Consider the following 20,568-nt stretch of genomic DNA (forward strand, 5'->3'; position numbering starts at 1 on the left):
GAGCCTCAGTTGGCACAAGGGGGACAGGGCAGAGGCATGAGGCTCCCGACGATGAAGGAGACGCCCCACTCCCCACACTCATATGGCTTTAGGATAGCTATCTTCACGGAGAACTCATTACCCACTGTGTGCCGTCCTAACACCTTTGGGTCTCAAGATGCCGGGGGTGGGGGTGGGGGTGGGGGTGGGGGTGGGGGTGGGGGGGGTCTCTTCCTACATTTGATGGCTTTTGAGGAAATGGCAGGGAGCTGCTCGAGAAGATCCAGTGCTCCCTGGGGGGCAGGGAGCCAGGGGAACCAGGCGGTCAGCACATAGAACACGCTGGCACCGGCTACTCCCACGATTATTAAATCTCACTGAACGATCCCGAGGACATAGGATCACCGGCATCGCCACTTTCCCAAGGAGGAGATCTGAGGCCCAGAGACGTGAAGTCACTGGCCCGAGGGCACAGAGCCAGGCATGCCAGAGCCAAGGGTCAAACCCAGGCCCCGTCTGCTGCACAAGCCACCACCGTGGCCTCTGCCGTGGCCGCTGCACGAAGGGAAAGCAGCGAGGCCCAGAGGACAGACGTCCCGGAGCACCTGCACGTAGGCAGGAGCGCCGTTGGCTCCAGGGAGCCCACCCACACGGGGAACCAGCCCCTCGTGGCTCCTCCCGCACGGGACCAGTTAACATGGGTGTTGGAGGCCAGCCCTGGCCCAGCCCAGCTGCTCGAGGACGAGGTCAGGCCGGGCTTAGGAATCCGCAGGAGGCCCCGGGATCTCCTCAGCAGCCAATGCAAACTTGCCCAGTCCAGCGGGCTGCCTCTCCCGCCTCGGTTTCCTCGTCGCTCCCTGCACCCTGCCCCCGCACGCCTCCACACACCCCTCTGGGCCTTGCCCACGGTCAACTCCTCCAGGTCTGGGGGCGGACGCCCGCTGCCTCCTCCAGGCGGCCCTCCCCGACCACCAGCCCCCGCCATCCTTTGTCTCTGCCTGCGGACCCGTCTGCCTCTCCCTCTGTGGGGGGGCTCGGAGGGTCATCCCTCGTCCCCCGCCCACCAGCAACTCACCACCAGCTGGGCGCTCCTCTGCAGCTCCAGGGCCTGGGCGGCCTGCTGCTGCAGGTACAGGAGCTCGTGCTGCCGCAGGAGGCGCTGCTGGGAGAAGAGCTGTAGCTGCTGGGCGTGGTGCAGGGCGCCGCGGCCCGGCGGGTACAGGGCGGCCCAGAGGGGGGGCGCCGCGGCCCGCTCCACCAGCTCCGCTGGGGGCAGGACGGACAGTAAGGCCGTGCCCGTCGCCCCCCTCTACACAGGGGGAGGCTGAGGCCCCCAGCAGCGGAGCCTCTACCCCCTCCCCTGTCCCCAGCCCAGGGGACACGGGCCCTGTCCCCAGCCCAGGGGGGACCGCGCCCACACGCGGGGACCCCAAGCTCTTCCTCCCACCACACCCGATGGTCTACCAAGTGGACTCCCATGCAAGGGGAGGGGCCAGGGCAGGGGGGCCAGGGCAGGGGGGCCAGGCCCGAGGTGGGGGCAGCCTGCTTTGGTTCTGAGTAGGAGCCCATCACAACAGGGACCACCATAGCGTTATTACCCGGGGAAACCCCACACATCAGAACATCCCCTAGGCGCCCTGGTCTAACTCCCACCCCGTTGTTCTGGGCAGACGCCTGTCCCCCAAGAAGGCCCTTGGCATCTGGGTCAGGCTCTCCAGGCAAAGCTACCACAGCCACTGCCCCCCACCACAAGGCCACCACTTACCAAAGTGAGGCAGGTGATCGCTGGGAATGACCACGAGCTGGCCTGACTGGGGGTCCCTGACGAACTGGTAGGCCGACGGCAGGGAGCCCCCCAGGCCAGGCGGGAAGGCAGGTGCCATACCCTGGTGCAGAGGTGGGGGGCCCAAACCTAGGAGAGACCCAGGCCCAAGTCAATGCTAGGGGCCAGGGGCCCAGGACGACCCCAGTTCTGTCCATTCCCGAGACGCCCCCTTCCTGGGATCTCCGTGCAGGAAGCCGAGGGGTGACCGGCCGCAAGCCAACCACCCCTGGGTACCACCTCCAACTGGGCTCAACAGAGGGACCCCCACGAGGCCGGTGTCCTAGCAACTGTCCTCTTCAGACACGTGAGGGAGCCAAAGCGTCTGCAGAGGGGCAAGGCCCGGGCCCCAGCAACAGGAAGACAGGAGCCAGCTCGGGGCATGGGTCCCACACGAGACTCCCCTCCACCCACAGTCCTGCCCCAGCCCCATTCCAGTAAGAACCACGTCAGGCCCGCTCCGTCCTCAACCGCCAGACAAGGGGGAAGTCGCCCGCCCCACACCTACCGTAGGGGTGTCCGGCGAGCCACATGGACGCGCTGCCCGAGCGGGGCAACCAGGGGGGAGTGGCCAGGTGGGCTGCGGGGTCGGCGGACCAGCGCCCCGAGCCTGCCAGCGACGGGCCACCGGTCACCATGAGGTTGGGGTTCAGGCCATTAGCAGCACAGCTGGTGGGGTGCAAGCGAGCCAGGTCGGCCAGCTCCTTACTTTCTCTGGAAGGAGAACAGAGGCATTGGCAACCGCCCAGCTGGCCAGGGGGGACGTGGGAGAGATGGGGTGTCGCCCCAAGTACCCAGGGGACACCCAGCGTAAAGAGGGGCGGGCTCAGCCTCAGAACAGAAGGGCCCCCGGGGCTTTCCCCCGGGAGGGGGACCCACACTCACTGTAGAGAGCGGCTGTGGGGCCACCTGGCCTAGGATCAGGGGCCACGGCAGCTCGGGCTCTCAGGACAGGGGCCCCACCCACTTAGGGTCGCCCCCCCTGGCCCCTCGCCCCCCCCAAGCCCTCACCTAAGCAGCTTCTCCTGGTCTCGGTCCAGCCGCGCCCCCAGCAGCCGCTCCTCCCGGTGCCTGGCCCTTTCGTCCCCACAGTCGTCATCAGCTCGACCGTGTCCTGAGGGGAGCAGGCAGGCAGTGAGCCCCCAGCAAGCACCCCCTGCCGGCGCACCCCCCCCCCCCGCCACCCACCCCTGAGCGCCGGTGTGGACCTCGCCCGGGCAAGTGCGGGTGCCGCTTCACCACTGCTGTGCCTCGAAGGCGGGTTCTGGGGGCGGGGTGGGGCGTGGCGGGTCAAGACGGAGGGGAAACCACAACCCAAGAAAGCAGCACAGCCAGACCCAGGTCCCAGGGAAGCACCTGCCACGCTCAAGCCCCACTGCGGTCCCGTCGTGGTTCTGGCTGTTGCAGACACGTGGCTAAGCCTTCTCAAATCAGGACAGTAAAGTAAAACTAGAGAAAACGATCCACGTCAGGGGGAAGGGGGGAGGAGGGAAAAACGTGTGAGCTGCCCCTTCGGCTCTACCTTCCATGAGCTGCCCGACCCCCAGAGAGCCCTCAGAGCAGAGAAGGCGGGTCCCCAAGTCCGGCCTGGCACACAGCCGTCTGGTCCGTCCCTCCTCCCCCTGCCACCTTCCACCAGCTCCAGCTCCTGCCCCGGGCCCTCTCTCGGGGTGTTTTCCGCACAAGCCAGAACCCGGTGCACACATGTGGCAGCCCCGGGCAGGCTAGGGCAAGGTCGCTGGCCACAGTGGCCTCACAGAAAGCAGCTGAGACGCCGCTCAAGAGAGAAATGCACTGGGGCTGGCGCCCACCCCGCTGCATCTCGAGAGGCCCGGCGGACCTGGGAGGGGCGCGCAGGGAGGAGGCCTCGCCTCGCCGAGGCGCCAGCAAAGGTGCTCCACGCCAGACCAGGGGTCAGGCCGCGGCCCCCGCACTCAGGGAAATGCTGCCATCAGCCATCTCCCCTTCACGTCTCCCCTCTGCCCACCCAAAACTGGGAGCGAGCAAAGAACAGAGCCCGCAGGAGAGGCTCGGCAGGGTGCGCGGTTTTTCCCCCCCAAGCCTTCAGGAAGGCGGGAGCCTGACAGCCCCAGGACAAAGGACAGGAGCCCAGAGAGAGGCACATGCCCGTGGACCAAGCACACGAGGAGACAGACAGCAGCGCTGGGGAGGGGCGCACCCCAGAGGCAGGAGGGGACACTGGGCCGGGAGACCACCTGGGAGGACAGCCTGGAAGTCCCAGAGGCGGGCCAGGACGACAGGGAGGTGCAGTGAGCATCTAAGGCCAACAACGGGGGCATCCAGAGGCCAGGCAGGAGTGAGGGCGGGCGAGGGAGCACGTGTCTTCACAACCTGGCCCCTGTGGGACACCGAGGTGCCTCCCTGCTACGTCGACTATCCGCGCGGGCTGCGGTCGGCAAAGTCGCTGAGCCAACTTCACTTACACCAGCTCAGAGTTGCTGTGGTCTCACCCGGCCCGTGGCAAAGCAGGGGAGGGGCCCTCAGTGGGAGAGCAGTGCCACGGCCAGCCTGGGGGGAGTGTCAGTGTGGTTCCCGTAACCACAGGGATCCTGAGACCACCCACCTGCTACATGACGGAGTAGAGGGTCCCTTTAGGGAATCCCCCGGGGTGGTCAGGTCCGGAAGGGCAGCCCAGGCTTCAGACAAGGCCAAGATGTGGAGGACCCCCCCAGAGTCCCAGGGCCGGGCTGGGAAATTACAGCATGTGCCCCAGCTCCCTTCCCCAGGCGGAGATGGCCTCCCAAGCCCATAGAAACCCCAAGGGCCCTCCTGCCCAGCGGCCCACCCTGCATTCAGGAACAGGACTTAGCAGTGACTCCTGGAGTCCCCAAAAGGGACAAGTGCCTAGAGGGTCACCTAGCCCCGGGCCCCCTTGTCCGATGTCTGTTGCCCTGTCACCACTCAGGGTGTCAGTGGCTTCCCATCCTGGGCCCTGTCTCCCACCACAAACCCGTCTGCAGGCCCCCCCATCTTGGAGCACCCACCACCCCCAAGGTCACTCGAGTCAGAGCCCCAGACAGCCCCATCCGAATATGGCTGGTCTCTGAAAAAGCGTGACGTGCCCCCCACTACCTCACCCCGGGCTTGGCCGGACTGCAGCTTACACCCTTCTCCTTCGGTCTCAACCTGTCCCCTCTAACCCCTGTACACGCCTGTCCCTCCTGCAGAACCCCGGCCCCACAGAACCATGCCCCGGTCACCATAGCTCTCTGTATTCACCACACTCAGGGCCACACACGCTGTTCCCGACACCCAGAGTGCCCTTCCCCTAGACTATTCAGCCTTTCCTGTCAGAGTTTAGCTGAAATGCCACCTCCCCCACGAAGCCCTCCCTGACCACCTCTCCATCTAGCTCTCGTTTCCCTCCCTCCCCACACTGATCACAACGGATTGCTGTTCTGCTCGCTGGCTGTTCGCCATCTGTCTTCTCCATCAGATTATGTACTGCTCTGGTTTAAGGAGTCCCACTCCCGCCTGTGTGCCTCCTTCCCTACCCAATACCTGGCCAAAGGGAAGCTACTCGATAAACACGCGGAGAACAAATTAACGGATAAATGAACCGACAGAGTCACAAAAAGATAGCCAGGAAGAATGAGATAAGCAAAGGCAAGGGCAAAGGCCCTCAGACAGAAGTCTGCCAAAGAACATCAGGGAGGCCATGGGGGCTAGACAGAATAAAAAGAAGGGTGCAGGAGGGGAGACCACAGAAGGGGTGAGCATAGACTGTAGGGCCTTGTAGGCTGTGGAAGGGAATGTGGTTCAGATTTTGTTCAAAGTGAGAAGGGAAACCAGAGGGCCCATCACCTCTCCGTGCTGAGTTCCAGGGTGGTGGGAGGCCAGCTCCTGCACGAGACAGACGTGCGGGGCAGGCGCGGGGCCCCCTCCAATGTCCCAGAAACCCAAGACCCCATCCCGGCCCTCCAGACATGAGCTGTGGAAACAACCCACATCTCAAGGCCACTTCTATGCGCAGGAGGCCCCCGGATCTTCTCCAGGCATTCACTCATTCAGGAGTCATCAACCCAGGAGGTAAACCCCGGCCGTCTTCCCGCTCTAGGTTAGGAAACTGAGGCACAAGAAGACAACAAAGCCACCTGCCCAGGTCACAGCACCGACTGACAAGGAGGCCTCCTGGCTGGGATCGGAGTCTGAGCGGGTCTTCCAGATCAGTGGGCCTCCTGCGCTTCCCACGGAGAGCGGGCACGGGATGGGTGCCAGGGAAACGGCAGCCTTGCTCCCGGGACCCACAGCCATGCGGTGACAGCCTCTCCAAATGGGGCTGAGGCTGGGACCGAGGCCTGGTGCCCTGGCCTCCGTGAACCTGTCGGCAGATGTGGTTGCCACCGGCTCCGGGGTCTGGGGCCATGGCCGGGGCTTGCAGTCAGGCGACCCCAGCTCTGCCTGGAGCGATGCGGGCGCGTCCTCACGACCCCTCCCCCCAGATCTACCCCTAACGTGACTCCATCACAGAGCTGATGATGCCAACAGGCGAGACGAAGAGGGAAGAGACACAGGCCTGGGCCGAGGGTTCAAGCTCAGTCTGCCTCTTCGAGCCCGAGCCCTGGGACCCTGGCCAAGCCACTTTGCCTCCTCACCCGCTCTCCCCAGGGGTGAAGCTGGGAGGGTACCAGAGCCTGGGCTGGTTCTACCTAACGACTGAGTTCTCCCACGGCTGTGCCGCGCTTCCGGGCAGAGGCCACGGATCGCTGGGACTCACAGGCGTAGGTCACGCCCCTCCTTGGTCCATCTCAGGGCCCCTGAGGGCCCACGGGGACGTTACTCCGGGAGGATCTAGGACTCACAGGCACTGTCAGAAGCTCCCAGACCCCAACACGCTAAATGCAAGCCAAGAAAAGGCAGGCCTGTTCGTGAAGCACCTACTATGTGTCCGGCGGCCACGTGGTACATGTGGACACTGGGGCCCAGAAGGCTCAGGCCTCTTGTTCAAGGTCACGGAGCTGACGGACAGACGGGACATGAACCCACCGAGAGGCAGAAGGCTCACTCTGAAACTCTGAGACGACAGGGATGATGGGACGAGACCGGGAGACCCGGGCTGACGGCCACCCACTCGGCCGGGGGCGCCCCCCACTCCTGCCCTCCCACAAGGGCGCCCAGCACTGGGGAAAAGCCACCACGTCCTATGGGAAGGGTTTTAAGGAGAAGAACCCGCTGCCTACTTTTCAACGGGCAGCGGCACCAGACCAAGCCCGGGCACAACGGCCTGCTCCAGACCAATCCCCGAACATCTCACCCCAAACCCGCCAGGCCCTCCCTCCTCCCCACGTTCTGTCGCAGCGTCACACACGTGCTCTCACACGCATGCGCGTGCATTCCCTCACAGACCTTCTCTCACACACGCATGTTTTCTCTCACACGTTCTCTCTCTCTCTCGCTCTCCTAGGACCCCATGGACACAGGGCCCTCGGGCATGAGCAGGTACTCTGGGCTCCGACACGAGCTCGGGGAACTGGGAGCCCCCGAGAGGGGTGCCGCGCCATGTCACGTGAGCATCCTCTCGGGCAAGGACCCAAAGAGCTCTGACCTCGCAGGGGGGTCCCTGGGGGCAAACCTCTGTCCCAGCAAGAGGACCCGTCCAGCACCGAACCAGCCACCCCCTGGCCAAGGGTTGCTGCCCACTCCCCCTCCAATCAAAGTATAAGGCAGGGCCTGGGGCCAGCTCCCCGGGTTGGAGGACGGGCTTTCCTGGCTCAGGGAGGAGGGGACGAGGGAGGCTCCACAAAGAACCACGGCCTCATTCAACAAACATCCAGGAAGCGTCACTCACTCTGAGTCACCTAAGCCGGATAAAGACCCTCGGCCGCTAGCCTGCATGCCAACGGGTGGGGCAAGGACCGGCAGGAGTCCCAGGGTGGCCCGTGCCTTGCGGGCTTCACCCAGCGCATCCAGGAGAGCAGGGCTGAGCCGTCTAGAGGCATCTGGGACAGGAGAGTGGCCACGGACGGAGGATAAAGCCCAGAAGTCAGCACGGGTGGGCCAGACAAAGGAAGTGATGGGGACCCAGGAGTGAGACACCCAAGACACCCAGGTGGCCTATGGGGTAAAGTCTGGGAGGTGCAGGGAAGGGGGACATGTGGGTGCCACAGACAGGGGCCCACAATGTGGCCAAAGCCTAAGCTCACAGCTGGGACGTATGGGAAGCTGGCTGGACACTGGGGACAGAGACGCAGGGAAAAAAAATCCAGGCCAACCAATGAGAAGTCACAAGAGCAAGGCCAGTGGGACATGAGATTCCCGGGCCCTTACCCCAGTCCAACAACCCCACACCACAACACACTTAACACCGTCCAGGCAGAGGGTGCGGCCTAGTACCCAGCTGTCCAAGGGTCCTTGGCTCAACAAAGGGCAGACCAAGGCCAGAGTTTTGATAAAAATGCCACAAATACCAACCCTCCCCAATCCCATGAAGGATTCCAACAGCACGATATGCAAGGGACACAAAAAAACACCACCAACCAAGTTCTGGGAAAATATTCAACTTCACCAATAATTGAAAGAAACGGACCGTTCTTCCCTACCGAGATCAGCAAGCATTTTTTAGGCACTAAGGCACCGAAAGTCCCACAAGACCACTAGGACCCAGTTTCTGTCCATCGCACTCGGTCATTCATTCATTCATCAAACACCTACTCTGGCACCAGGTCCCACACTAAGCACTGGGATGATGAACGAGGCAAGGCACTCACCCCCCTCAAGGACTTAGGATTGAAGGCCTCCAGCTGGCCTGTTCCTAGGAACCTATCTTAGGAAATGACTCAAAATATCAGGAAAATGCAATGCACAAAAATATTCAATGCAACATTCTAAACACGAACACATCAGAGAAGGGAAAACGAGAATGCCCATGAGAGGAACTGTCAGCTGAGCTATGCTGTGTGCTCTAGACACAGTAACAAAAGCCATTAAAAGATTATACAAAGAGGCGCACCTGAGTGGCTCAGTAGGTTAAGCATCCAACCTGGGCTCAGGTCGTGATCTCACGGTTCGTGGGTTCGAGCCCCGAGTCGGGCTCTGTGCTGACAGCTCAGAACCCAGAGCCTGCTTCAGCTTCTGTGTCTCCCTCTCTCTGCCCCTCCCCCACTCTAGCTCCGTCTCTCTCAAAAATTAATAAACGTTAAAAAAATTTTAATCGTACAAAGATCTCACAGTCACACCATACCAGGAAGGCAGGGAGAAGGTGACAGGTGGGACCCAAGACCCACCTTTAACGTTGCTCAGTGACAGGGAGCGCTCCTGGTCGGCTAGCCCAGGCCCCAGCCGGCCACTGCCGCCACTGTCCTTCTGCCGGGCCACGGCCACCGCAATGCCCACGGGTGGGTGTCGCACTTCTGCCTCCCCCTGGGCACCAGTGCCCTCGCGCCCGAAGGCCTTGGCGCTCTCGGGCCTCTCCGGGTCCCGCTTCAGCTGCCGGCCTCCGCCCGCCGCAGGGCCCGCGGGGTGTGGCAGGCGGGCCTGGGCGCGCGGGGCGCCCGTGGAGGTGGGGGCAGGCTCGGGTTTCATGGTGCCCAGGCCTCCGAAGGGGCTCTTCTTGCCGCAGCCTCCGGGGCGCACGGCCACGGCCTCGCGCGCGAAGCTGCCGCTGTACTTGATGAGGCTCTGCATGGCCGAGGCCTCCCCGGGCCCGTGGGCCGCGGCGTGCACGTCGGTGCCCGGCCGGGCGCAGGCGGCCGCCGCGCGGGGCAGCGCGCCCCCGGGGTCCAGGTAGGCCTTCTTGGAGGCGGCCGCCGCCTCCTCCTCGGCGCGGCTGGCGTGATGATGCTGCGCGGCCAGCACGGCCATCTGCGTGGTGGCGAAGTTGCCCAGCTCGAAAGGCTTCCACTTGGGCTCAGGGCCGGCGGGCGGGGGCGGCCGCGCCGGCTCCAGGCCGAAGAGCTTGGCCGCCTGCTGGGGGGGCGGCGGCCGGCCCGCGGGACGCGCGCTCGCAGGCCCGCGGCTCGGCCTCGGGCTTGAGCAGCTCCTTGGCGGGGAGGTAAGCCCGGGCGTCCGGGGAGGCGCGCGCGGCCCGCGTCGGCGGGGCTTCGGCGGGCGGCGGCCGCTTGAGCGAGCGGATGACCGAGTTCTTCTCGCGCAGCGCTTCGGGCCGGTCGGGGGGCGGCCGTGGAGACCCGGGCGGCGCCTGCAGGACGCCGGGCCTGCCCGCCTCGCGCTCCCGGGCCCGGGCGTCGCGCGCCTGCGATGCGATCTGGATGGGCCCCGGGCGCTCGTCGAAGGCCTCCACGGAAGGCACGAAGGTGGGCGCCACCACGCGGTGCTCGCGGCCCGACTCGCGCGCCGCCGCCGCCGCCGCCGCGGCCGCCGCGGCTGCCGCGGGGAAGATGGTGTAGACGCCGGCGGGCGCCGGCTGCGGCGCGGCGAAGGCCCCGGCCGGGGCGGCGGGGGGCGGGGGCGGGCCCTTGGGCGGCGGCGGCGGCGGCGGGAGGGGCGACGGGCAGGGGCAGGGCCCGGGCAGCAGGGCCTCTGCGCGCCGCAGCCGCGCGCTCTCGTCCTGGCGCGCCGCCTCCTTGGCCACCAGCGCGGGGAGCCCCGCGTCGCCCGCGCCGTTGCAGAGGCTCAGCGCCGGCGGCGGGGGTGGGTTCTTGCCCTTGCACTCGGCGGCGGCGCCCGGCGCGCGCGGCGGCCCCAGTTCGGCCAGGAAGGGCGACAGGCGCTCGGCGAGGCGCGGGGGCCCGCGGTCCTGGCGGCCCTCCGCCCGCGCCTCCTGGGTCAGGTCCACCACGCCGCGTGGCCCCGCAGCCTCCTCGCGGGCCCTCGGGTCCTTCTTGCCGAACAGCGGGGGCGGCTCCCCGCCGCGGCCCGCCCGCTCCTTGGCCGCACCTTCCCGCGAAGAGCCTTTGGCCGGGGCGCTGGAGGAGTGGCCGCCCGGGGTCCTGGAGGAGGGCGCGTGAGAGTGCAGGGCGCCCGGAGCCCCTGGGGCGGGCAGGTAGAAGCCGTCTGCGGAGAAGAGAGAGAGTGCAGGCGTGAGCGAGTGCCCCCTCACCCCGCCGACGCAGAAGCCGAGGGCCCCTCAGGGGCGCCCTGCAACCCCAGGGTTAGGAAGGACGGTCCCGCACAGCGCAGCCCTTGGAGGGCAGGCTCCGGAAATGGAGGGTCTGGAGGTCATAATCTCGCCTTGGCCACTGACTAACCTCTCTGGGCCTCAGTTTCCTCATCTGGGAAAGGGGTAGAGGCCAGGGTTGTCTTTCGAGCCTACAGAGAGAGGGTCAGGCGAGTACAGCACAACTAGAAGGCACCAGAAGGCTGGGGGGGGGGGGGGGGAGGGGCTGGGGAGGCCCTCAGGAGCAGAGGTCTTGGAAAACAGAAGGGGTGCTGCCTGGCATACTGGGTAGTGGTGGGGACCCCCAGAGAAGCCCCTCAGAAGGTACCCTCCAACCCATCTCCCCACTCCCACCCCGATACCTTTCTGGGTATCGAAAATGCTGGGCTGGCCCAGCTGGCTGAGGAGGGGGCTCCCGCTGCTGGGGGGCTCCAGGTGGTTCAGGTGGAGGTAGGACGGGTACAGCCCGCTGGGCAGATGGGAGAAGCCTGGAAGAGAGAAAAAGTCGGATTGGCCCAAGGCATGGCCTCCCAACAGGAACTTCCTTCCATCCCGCTCTTTTTCTTGAAAATAAAATCTTTTAGCTGTGGAGGGAGCCCCTGGTTCCGGGAGCCCTGAGATCTACGACCAGCTCCGTAGAGCAGGCTTGCCTCCCTCTAGGCCCAGCCAGCCCCCAGCCGCTTAAGCCCTCAAATCCCCACCGGAAGAGGATCCGAATGGCTCCAACTAAGCAGCAGATGATGATGATGATGATGATGATGATGGGGGCTCTAATCACAGGCCAAGCGCTGCCAACTGTCTTGCCTTTGTTATTCTCATTTAAACTTCAGCAGCACAAAACTCTGCGAGGCGGATACTCTTAACATCCTCACTTTACAGATGAGAAAACAGGCTCAGGGAGGACCACTGGCCCAAAGTCACACAGCAGAGGAGCCCGACTGTGAACGGAGGTCACTGGGACAGTTAACCTCAGCCCCACACAGACCACGTCGGGTGGTTTACTGATTTAATGAGTCCCTTCTGCTGTGTGACCCAGAGCAGGTCGATCACCTCTGAACTCAAGCCTGCCCAGCATCTCCAACTGTCAGGTCTCCCAGGAAGGTGCCGCCGGGAAAGAATTCCTCCTGGGGAGGATCCTTCCGGTGAGGTCTTCCCACCAGGGATGCCCAGAATGGGGGCTTTGTGGGACAGAGAAGACAGGAGAGGGTAGCCACAGAGAAAAGAAAGGAAACATCTAAGAGGGCACACAACGGAGGCCCAAGAGCCCCTGAGCAGGGCCCAGAAAGCCAGGCCAACTGGCGAGCAGGCAGGTTGCCGAGCACCGGGGGAGGGTCCTGATGCTCTGCCTGGGCTGGGGGTCCTACGGGACCAAAGGCCACTCGGAGACACCTGAGACTCGGGTCTCACGTGCCCCCAGTTGTTCCCTCCGAGGCCAGAGATGCAGGCCCTGTCCCTGGCCACACCGGGCCCACGTTTCTCCCACGGCACCACCTGCTAAAGATATTAACCACAACCCCAGAAAAATCAAGAGCACCTGATACACGTGATCTCTTTCAGGCACTGAAACATCGCATCGGATCCCTCTGCTTTCTCGGCTGTAGAGTGGACCCGGCGGTCCTTACCTCACAGCTTGCTGGGCGCATAAGATGAGTTCAGATGTGCAACGCAATGTACATAGTAATAAGCACCCTACGTGCTTGGAACCGTTACTGCATATGCGTTACTGCATGGCACTTGTGACACGGAAGAAAAGGGAGTCGGGAGGGGCAGAGGAGCAGGCTGGGGGCACGCAGGCACCAGAGGCACAGTCTTAGCTCTTCAGGTCCCTCCAGCCCCACCCTGGCTGAGTGAAGAGGGAGGCTCAGGTGGGACCGCAGCCCCAAAAGACTGCCCACCTTCCCAGGCCTAGAGAGGCAGGACCACCCCCCCCCCCCCGGTGAGCCCCTGGCACCGAGGAGAAAGTGGGGAGACAGTGCGCTGCGAAAGACCCCAGAAAGCCCTCGGGTCTGCAGTGGACGCTCCCAGGACCCAGCATCCAAACTCCGCCAGAGCGGGGGAAGAGCTCAGGGTCCCTCAGGCCCATCCCTTCCCCGACAGAGGGGACCGTGGCCCTCACTGCAGAACTGCAACAGGAGGACCCGATGACCCTGGTCCCACTGCTCCAACACTGCTTATCGAGGGTCCCCAGGGAGACCGCGGTGACCAGAACTAGGCCCTGCCCTCAGAGCTCACTCTGGCGGGAAAATGGATGTCTCACAAATAAACACACAGATAAACCTGTCCTTCAGGTGAGAGGTGGGCCAGGGCAGGGGGGTGGGGATGCGGGTAGCTGAGCCCTAAGGGATGAACAGTGGGTGAGGGCCCACAGCGGTGGGAACAGCTTGTGCGAAGGCCCCGTGACAGAGACCAGAGGAAGCACTGAGTATCTGAGGAACAGCAGGGCAGCTGGATGACCAGGCCTTGTCCCCCCACCCCCCAGCCACGGCAAGAGAGAGGCCCGGAGGTGGAAGGGAGTGGGCAGGATGGAGAGGTGCCAAGGACAGTGGCCCACAGCCCTCAGCCCCACCCACCTGGCACACTCCTTACCTTCATGGGCATGAGCCGCCCACAGCTGCACCATAGGCAGGTTGCTGGGGGTAGGGGAGCGGAAGGAGAGGTCAGAGGGCAGGGGCACGGGGCTCCCGTGGGACGAGGCTGAGGGCCCCATCCCGCTGGCCACAAAGCTGCCCAAGAAGGCCTCGCCTGCAGAGAGAAGGGGGGGGGACTGTCAGGCACCCACCAGGCCCCCACTGCCCGGCCCAGCACCCCGGAATCCCCATGTCTCCCCCACTTCTTGGAGCTACCACTGGCAGGGACACCAGAGAAGCCTTTCCGCCCCACCCCTGACCCTCCGGCTCAGGATGGGTCTGGTCACCTCGACCAGATCCCCCGGGACTTGAAAAGGCTGCAAGTGTGGCCCCAGAGGAGCAGCCAGAACGACGCCCGCCACCAGAGACCCTCACCTCCGGGGCACCCGGCAATTAGCAAGAGGGGCTCTCCCAACCCCAGACCCAAGCGGGACGGTCTCCCCACCTGCAGATGAGAGCTGAGGTGCGGTGGGGGACAGGGACCTCCTGAGGCCACAGAGCGAGGGGGTAGGGGGTGGGGGGGCCCGTGGCCTAAACCCCTGCTCACGTTGAGCTCCTAGATCGGGGGGACCCCACGAGTCGGAGAGCGACCCCAAGGCAGCCCTGGTCAGACCTGAGGCGTTCTCGGCCAGCATCGGCCAGCCCGGTGCCGGAAGAACCACGTGCCCATTTGAGGCACCAGGAAGCTGCTGTTCGGAGGTGGGCAGTGCCCGGTCACACAGCCAGGGAGCCGTGACCCGGAATACACACCCTGCAAGCACCCCACAACTACAGCGGATTAGCGAGAGGAAGCAGCAAAAGACCGAGAGCAATGGGCCATCCTTCCAGAGAGCAGAGCATCCCACCCAAGGTCCCTCGGATGGGGGTGTGGTGGCCAACTGCTACTCGGTAGAGCGGCGTGCCGGGGTCTGGCTGGACGTCGCCTACCCCAGCCACGCCTCACCTGGCCAGGCCCACCCCAGAAGGGATGCCCCCCGTCGCTGCCGCCGGCCAGGGGCGCTGGCCCTCAGGATCCATACACCCCACCCTTCAGGGGAAGATCCCGGCAGGCCTCCGGGTCACAGGCCAGGGGGAGGCCTGGGAGACTTGGGCGGGGGGGGGGGGGGGGAAGGGGGGGAGGCTGCCCTTCCCTGGCCTCAGGTCGCTCATCAGCAAAATGGGAATACTAATAACTCCCTTAAGAACCACAGTGAAGAGGAAAGCACGCACCGCAGGAGAATAGTAACAACAAACGGCAGCCTCGCCCAGTCACTGACGAGCACCAGTCTGGGGACTGAATCCTCCCGCCAACGCCCCCAGGAGGAGGGGCGGAGGCCTGCACACAGAACCCAGCAGGGCGGGGATGTCCAAGCAGCCAGCAGGAGCCAGCTCTGGCCAGCCCGTGTGCCAGCCGAGCTAAGGGCTGCCCGTGTGCCCCCTCGGGTAACCTCCCCACATCCCTGTGAGGCGGGCACTGTCTGCAATGACCCAGACGAGACACCATCGGCGGCCCCAGCCCACGGGGGGGGGGGGGGGGGGGACTCCCAGAGCCCCGTCCCACCTCAGGGTCCCCAGCAGTGCCGTTATGCAGTCTGTATACGACAGGTGCTCGCTTACTACCTCCCGGCGGCACAGGATGCCACAAAGTCCACCCGGTCCCTTTGGGGGTACATGCAGGGAAACAGCAGGAGGACACCTTCTGGCCACATGTGCCATCACCGGACCCCGTGTCTGCGGAGTCCCCGTCCTCCAGCCCGGCCTCACCCAGCCCCCTCACCAGACTCCAGCGCCAAGCCTTCGGGACCCAGGGCCATGGCGGCCGGTCAGGACACCCATGTGGCCCGAGCCCGGGCAGCAGGGCCTCCGGGCCCCGCCAGGCCCCAGGCTTCCTCCTTGGCAGGCAGGCGGGTAGAAGGCTCCGGAAGCCAGCAGCCAGAGGTTTGCGCAAGGGCTTACATCAGCCACCAGCTCTTCCTGCCTCGGGCCTCGCGGAAGCCCGGTGGCCCGGGCCTGCCCCTGCCCAGGCTTGTGAAACCCGCCCAGCAGCACCCAAGGCCCGGTGGGGCGTTGGTGCCCGGATGCCACCAACGGCTCCCGCCCGCCACAGGGGCTCAACGGCGCCCAAACTCCCTTCCCCGGGCCCGGCGGGAATTCTGGTGCCCTAGCAAGACCACGCGGGCCAACGTGTGCCCCTCCCAGACCAGAGCTGTGCGACGCTGTGGAACGGGCACACCGTCACCACCCCACCGCCAGTCACAAGGACGGTTATGCACGACAATGGCGTTCATTTGCACATATACCCTGCCCGCCCCCCCCCCCCCCGCCGTGCTCTCCCCAAACTATCCTCCCGAAGCCGAAGAGCGATGGATCTCGGATGCAAACCAAACACACTTCCGAACGCCGGTGGCTGCCTCCGTTCCACCCAGCCGCTCGGGCACCAGCCCCCAGGTGTCCTTGTCGACCCCCCCAGACCCGGCCCATTTCCCCCTTAGGTGGGGCCTTCCCGGCGCCTCACCGAAGCCCCTCCAAGCCCCTGCCAAAGACACTTGGTAATGCGGATCCCTCCCCACAAGCAGGTCCCCTCCCTGCAGGCGAGAACCGCCAGCCTCACTTCCTGCCACCCGGGACCAGGCATACAGCAGGCGTCAACTCGTGGGCTGGCTACACGAGCGCCGTTTCTAATCCTCCGATGGCAAAAGCAGATAGACACGCGTCAGGATTAGGAGACAGGGTGGTGCTCCCTTCGGCAGCGCAGATACTAGGGGGAGGGGCGGCCCCTGACCCCTGAGGACACCCACCAGGTGCCATGCCAGGCCATCCTGCCCGGTCTCCCTGGCGTGGAGGACAGGCAGCTGACCCCCACCCCGCACCGCCAGAGCCTCCAGGCTGCCGTCCAAGGCCCCGGCCCATGCCCCAACATCCCTGGTGCTCCTCTCAAAGTCTAGGTACACACCCCTGCTCCTCACACCCACCCCTGGGGACCCGGTGATGGCTTCCTAGCTCCCCAGATGTGGGTCTCAGGGCTCCGGGGGACAGCGACAGTCAGGCCAGAGCCCAATGGTCTCTCCCTAGACTTTGCTGGACATCGTCCCGCAGGGCCCGAGGTGGGAGGGGCTCTCCCTGCCACCCACCGCAGGCTGAGCTCGAGGCCCGGCCCCCACCCTGGTCCCAGGCCGCCCCCTGGTGGCAAGAGGTGCCGCCTGCTCACTGGCCGCCTTGGAAGCCAACACCAATGACCTAAAACACACGTGTAACCACAACAAATTACCGTCATCCAGAATAATAACGGCGAACGCTAAACAAACAGGCTGGGCCACCTGGCACCACTCATGCTGAAACCACTTCAGGTTCACACGTGGTCATTTGTGGACTCTTCTCGCCGGCATGAGGACAAGCAACGATCGCAAGTCACAGGGCGCTGGGCAGGGCGCGGAGCTGGGGCTGACCCCAGAGCCCAGCAATCGGCTCTGCAGCCCTGCGGGGCAGTCACCCATAGGAGAGTGTTCCCGCTGCCCCGCTTGCCGTTCCGAGCAGGCCAGGTGAATAAATGACACTTACGGCCGGCCCCGTAACCAACAGCGTTGGACACATGCTCTGTATCTGTGCTGAGGCTACCTACAGCAGCCACTTGTGGCTTCTGAGCATGTAAATGTGGCTGGTGAGTTAACACATCTTTAATTTTCTGAAATTTTCATGAGTCTAGGGGCACCTGGGTGGCTTAGTTCAGCGTCCAACTCCTGATTTCAGCTCAGGTCATGATCTCGCGGTCTGTGAGTTTGAGCCCCGCGTCGGGCTCTGCGCTGACCGCTTGGAGCCTGGAGCCTGCTTCCGATTCTGTGTCTCCCTCTCTCTCTGCCCCTCCCCTGCTCGTGCTCTGTCTCAAAAATAAATAAGAACATTAAAAAAAATTTTTTTTTACCGTGTTTTAATTTTAAATTAGTTTATACTTAATTTAGCTTCAGTCTGTGAAGGCCTCTCCTTGCTGGAAACTAGACTGGGGCCAGGGACGAGACCTCTGACAAGCCCGTCCTCCACCCCAGGAAGGGAGGTAACAGAAGGGTCCCCAGGGACGACAAAGAGACAAGACCCTGGCTCCAAGGCCCACTTGCTCTGTGACTCTGGGCAAGTTTCTCGGTGTCCCCAGGCTGTGTGAAGTGGTCACATGGTAAAACATAACGTGTAAAATGCTTTCGTGAAGTGCCACGGGAAGTCAGCTGCCATTTTGACTGTCATTCTCATGATTTTTCGGTACAAACCCTGGGGCTCGGAGAAGCAGGGCACCTGCTCAAAGTCGGGGTGTGGAAGGGACCACCTCCTCTACCCAAATTTCCTCTGTCCTTCCTTAAAACTTTAATTTTGCAACCAGAGTGCTAGTGATGGCCCCCTACGAAGGCACTAAATACTACTGAATCACATACTTCCGAACGGTTAATTTGAAATTCATTGTACGAATTTCACCTTGAACTGGAAGACAACAACAACAAATGATAAGCTCTCCTCTCTGCTGGCTGGTAGACCAGCCTCTCTGCCCAGAGCGCCCTGATGCCCGGCGCAAGGCAGGCGGTCCCTGGGCTGGCAGCTCCCCATCCTGACTCACCCTCCCACAGCCCTGGGAGTGCAGGAACTTGGTTCTCCTCATTTTACAGACAAAGAAACTGAGGCTCAGAGCTTGCCTGGGGGGACCAAGTTGCTGGGACACTGCTATAGACACACTGTCACACCAAGCCCTCAGCTTGGGAAGCCCACCGTGGCGGACCCCTACCTCTAGTCCAGTCCTGGGCCCTGAGAGAGGGAAAGTGAGGGAAAGTGAAGGAAGTCCCTCCCCCAGCCCCCTCCCCCACCGCCACCCTAGGAGATGCTTGGAAAGTGGTCTTCTCCTTCTCTGGTCCTCAGTGCCCAGGGAGAGGGCAAGGATGCCCCAGGGGGGCCGAGGAAGGAGGCACTGAGGCCCAGCTCTCCGGGGGAAAGATTCAGGGTCCCTCCAGGAGCATAAGCAGCAGAGAGCTGGGTAAGGTCGGCCTTAGCTCCCCCCTCTGCGCCCCCTCACGCACTGAGTTAACAGGCCTTCCCCAAGCTGGGACCACCACCATCCCAGCCCCTCCCACTCCACACACTGCCAGCCATGGACAAGCACCCCAGGATCGCAGCAGTGAGCTATGGATTTGGGGACACTGGCCAGCCTGTTTTCAGCCGTCACCACCCCCCTCACCCACACCTGGAACACAGGAAGAGCTTCCGAGGTTTGCCTACTCTGAGGCTGGCCAAGGTCACCAGAAGGCAGAACCTGAATCCAGACAAGGTCCATCCTTCCGTCTGTCCATCCATCCATCCTTCCTTTCTTCCTTCCCTCCCTCCCTCAATGCTTATGTAGGCCTAGTGTGTGTCAGGAGTTGGGGACTAAGCCCATCCAGATACACTCTGTAATGTGCTATGCTATGCCCATCTGCTGCCAGACACCCCCCGTCCCCCGGCCAGAGTAACAGGCCACCTCAGCTGGCCAGTGGAATCCTGCCTCTGTAACAGACGGAAGTCACTGGGGACCCTTCTAGTCCACTCTGGTGGGAGCAGGGAGGGGTACTTGGCGAGATCATGGTGGGTACAAAGGTTTGGTAAACGATGAAGGATTTTATCACTCCAAACGGGCTGGGCTAGAACGTGGAACAGCACAGCCTCACAGGCTGCACCCCAGGGCCTTTGCACCTCAGCCTGGAATCCCTTCCTCCCTCCAGATACGCCAAATGGTCTGGAAACTCCCATCTGTATAGACCTCACTCCCTTCTCTTATACCCCAAGTGACGCTTGATGAATACGGCCTTCCCTAACCATGCTATTTTATTTATTTTGCTAACCACGCTATTTTGGACTGCGACCCACCCCACCCTACACCCTTTCCTGCACTATTTTTCTCCATAGCGCTTATCACCATTTATCATACCAAGCACACATTAGTTCCTTCTTTATTGTAGCTCCTTGTTTATTGTCCCTCTCCACCCACTGGAACAGGAGTCGGCAAGCTTTTTCTTGAAAGGGCCAGATAATAAATCATTTAGGCACTGTGGGCCTATCTTGCCTGCTGCAGGGAAAGCAGCCACAGACAACACATAAACCGTTGGGCTCTGTGCCAATAAAACTTTATTTACAAAAAACCGGAGGTACACCTAATTTGGCTAGGGTCCGCAGACCCTTACGTTACAGTGTGGGTTTGTTCCACCCCAAGTGCCCCCTACGCTGCACACAGAAGGAGCTCAATTATGGAGGAGAGGGATGGGCGAGGTTATGATCAGCCAGAGCCTTTCCTGAGACCCTGTTTCACAGCCAGCATACGGTGTTCAAGAGGCTTTGCTTCATTCTGTCTCCCCACCCCCCTCAACCCTGGGAGGGGAGGATTCTTAACTCTTCTGCAGATGAGGAAATTGAGGCTCTGACTCCAAATTCTACACTTTTCCACTCCGCCACACCACCCAGACGCTAGACCCTATTTGCCTGGTTTCACTCCCAGCGGAGCCTCCCCCTAACCAAAACAGAACAAATCCATCGTCCCTTTCTATTTAAAACGTTCCGGCCTCAGAAAGGAGCTGTATCCCTTAAAGTGTCACCAAAGGCTATCAGAGCATCTCATCAGCATGATCAAATCAGGGTTATCACCCAGAAAAGAGCTCATTCCAGCCCAGAGCACCGACATGTGACTCAGGCGTTTCTATGACAGCAGCTGAAAATAGGGTGAGGACCCTCCAGATAAAATGACCTTCACTCCCACTGATCCCGAGACGCACAGACCTCTGTAATAGCTAAGCCAGAGAGCGGGTTAATGCCCTCGCCGTATAAAAAAGAGTCTGATCATCCAGTAAGAATCCCAAGCAAATCACCGACAACAGCAAATGGCTGAATCCAGTAAGAAATTTCTCGTTAGGATTTACAAAGTATCAAAAGGGGATGACGCCATTTTCGTCTTTCCAACGAGCACATTTGGGGTTTGGCTGCGGGGAGGGCGGAGGCGGGGTGGGAAGCCACCCAGGGAGGGTGAGTAGAGAGCCAGCCCATCCCCAGCTTTCAGAAAGCAAATCAGCAGAACCCTTCAAGGCCTG

General features: G+C 62.8%; 1 protein-coding gene across 1 annotated transcript in view; it reads right to left on the reverse strand.

The window, feature by feature from the left end:
- The window catches only part of TNRC18 (trinucleotide repeat containing 18), an 87,119-nt gene that overhangs the window by 52,501 nt on the left and 14,050 nt on the right, over positions 1-20,568 (reverse strand). The window contains 8 exon segments of the mRNA XM_058709874.1: positions 1,055-1,245; positions 1,745-1,891; positions 2,310-2,515; positions 2,813-2,915; positions 9,046-9,740; positions 9,742-10,774; positions 11,240-11,365; positions 13,464-13,619. Coding sequence (XP_058565857.1) covers positions 1,055-1,245; positions 1,745-1,891; positions 2,310-2,515; positions 2,813-2,915; positions 9,046-9,740; positions 9,742-10,774; positions 11,240-11,365; positions 13,464-13,619 — 2,657 coding nt within the window.

Source organism: Neofelis nebulosa, chromosome 18 (genome assembly GCF_028018385.1).
Source record: "Neofelis nebulosa isolate mNeoNeb1 chromosome 18, mNeoNeb1.pri, whole genome shotgun sequence".
In the NCBI taxonomy this organism is placed as follows: Eukaryota; Metazoa; Chordata; class Mammalia; order Carnivora; family Felidae; genus Neofelis; species Neofelis nebulosa.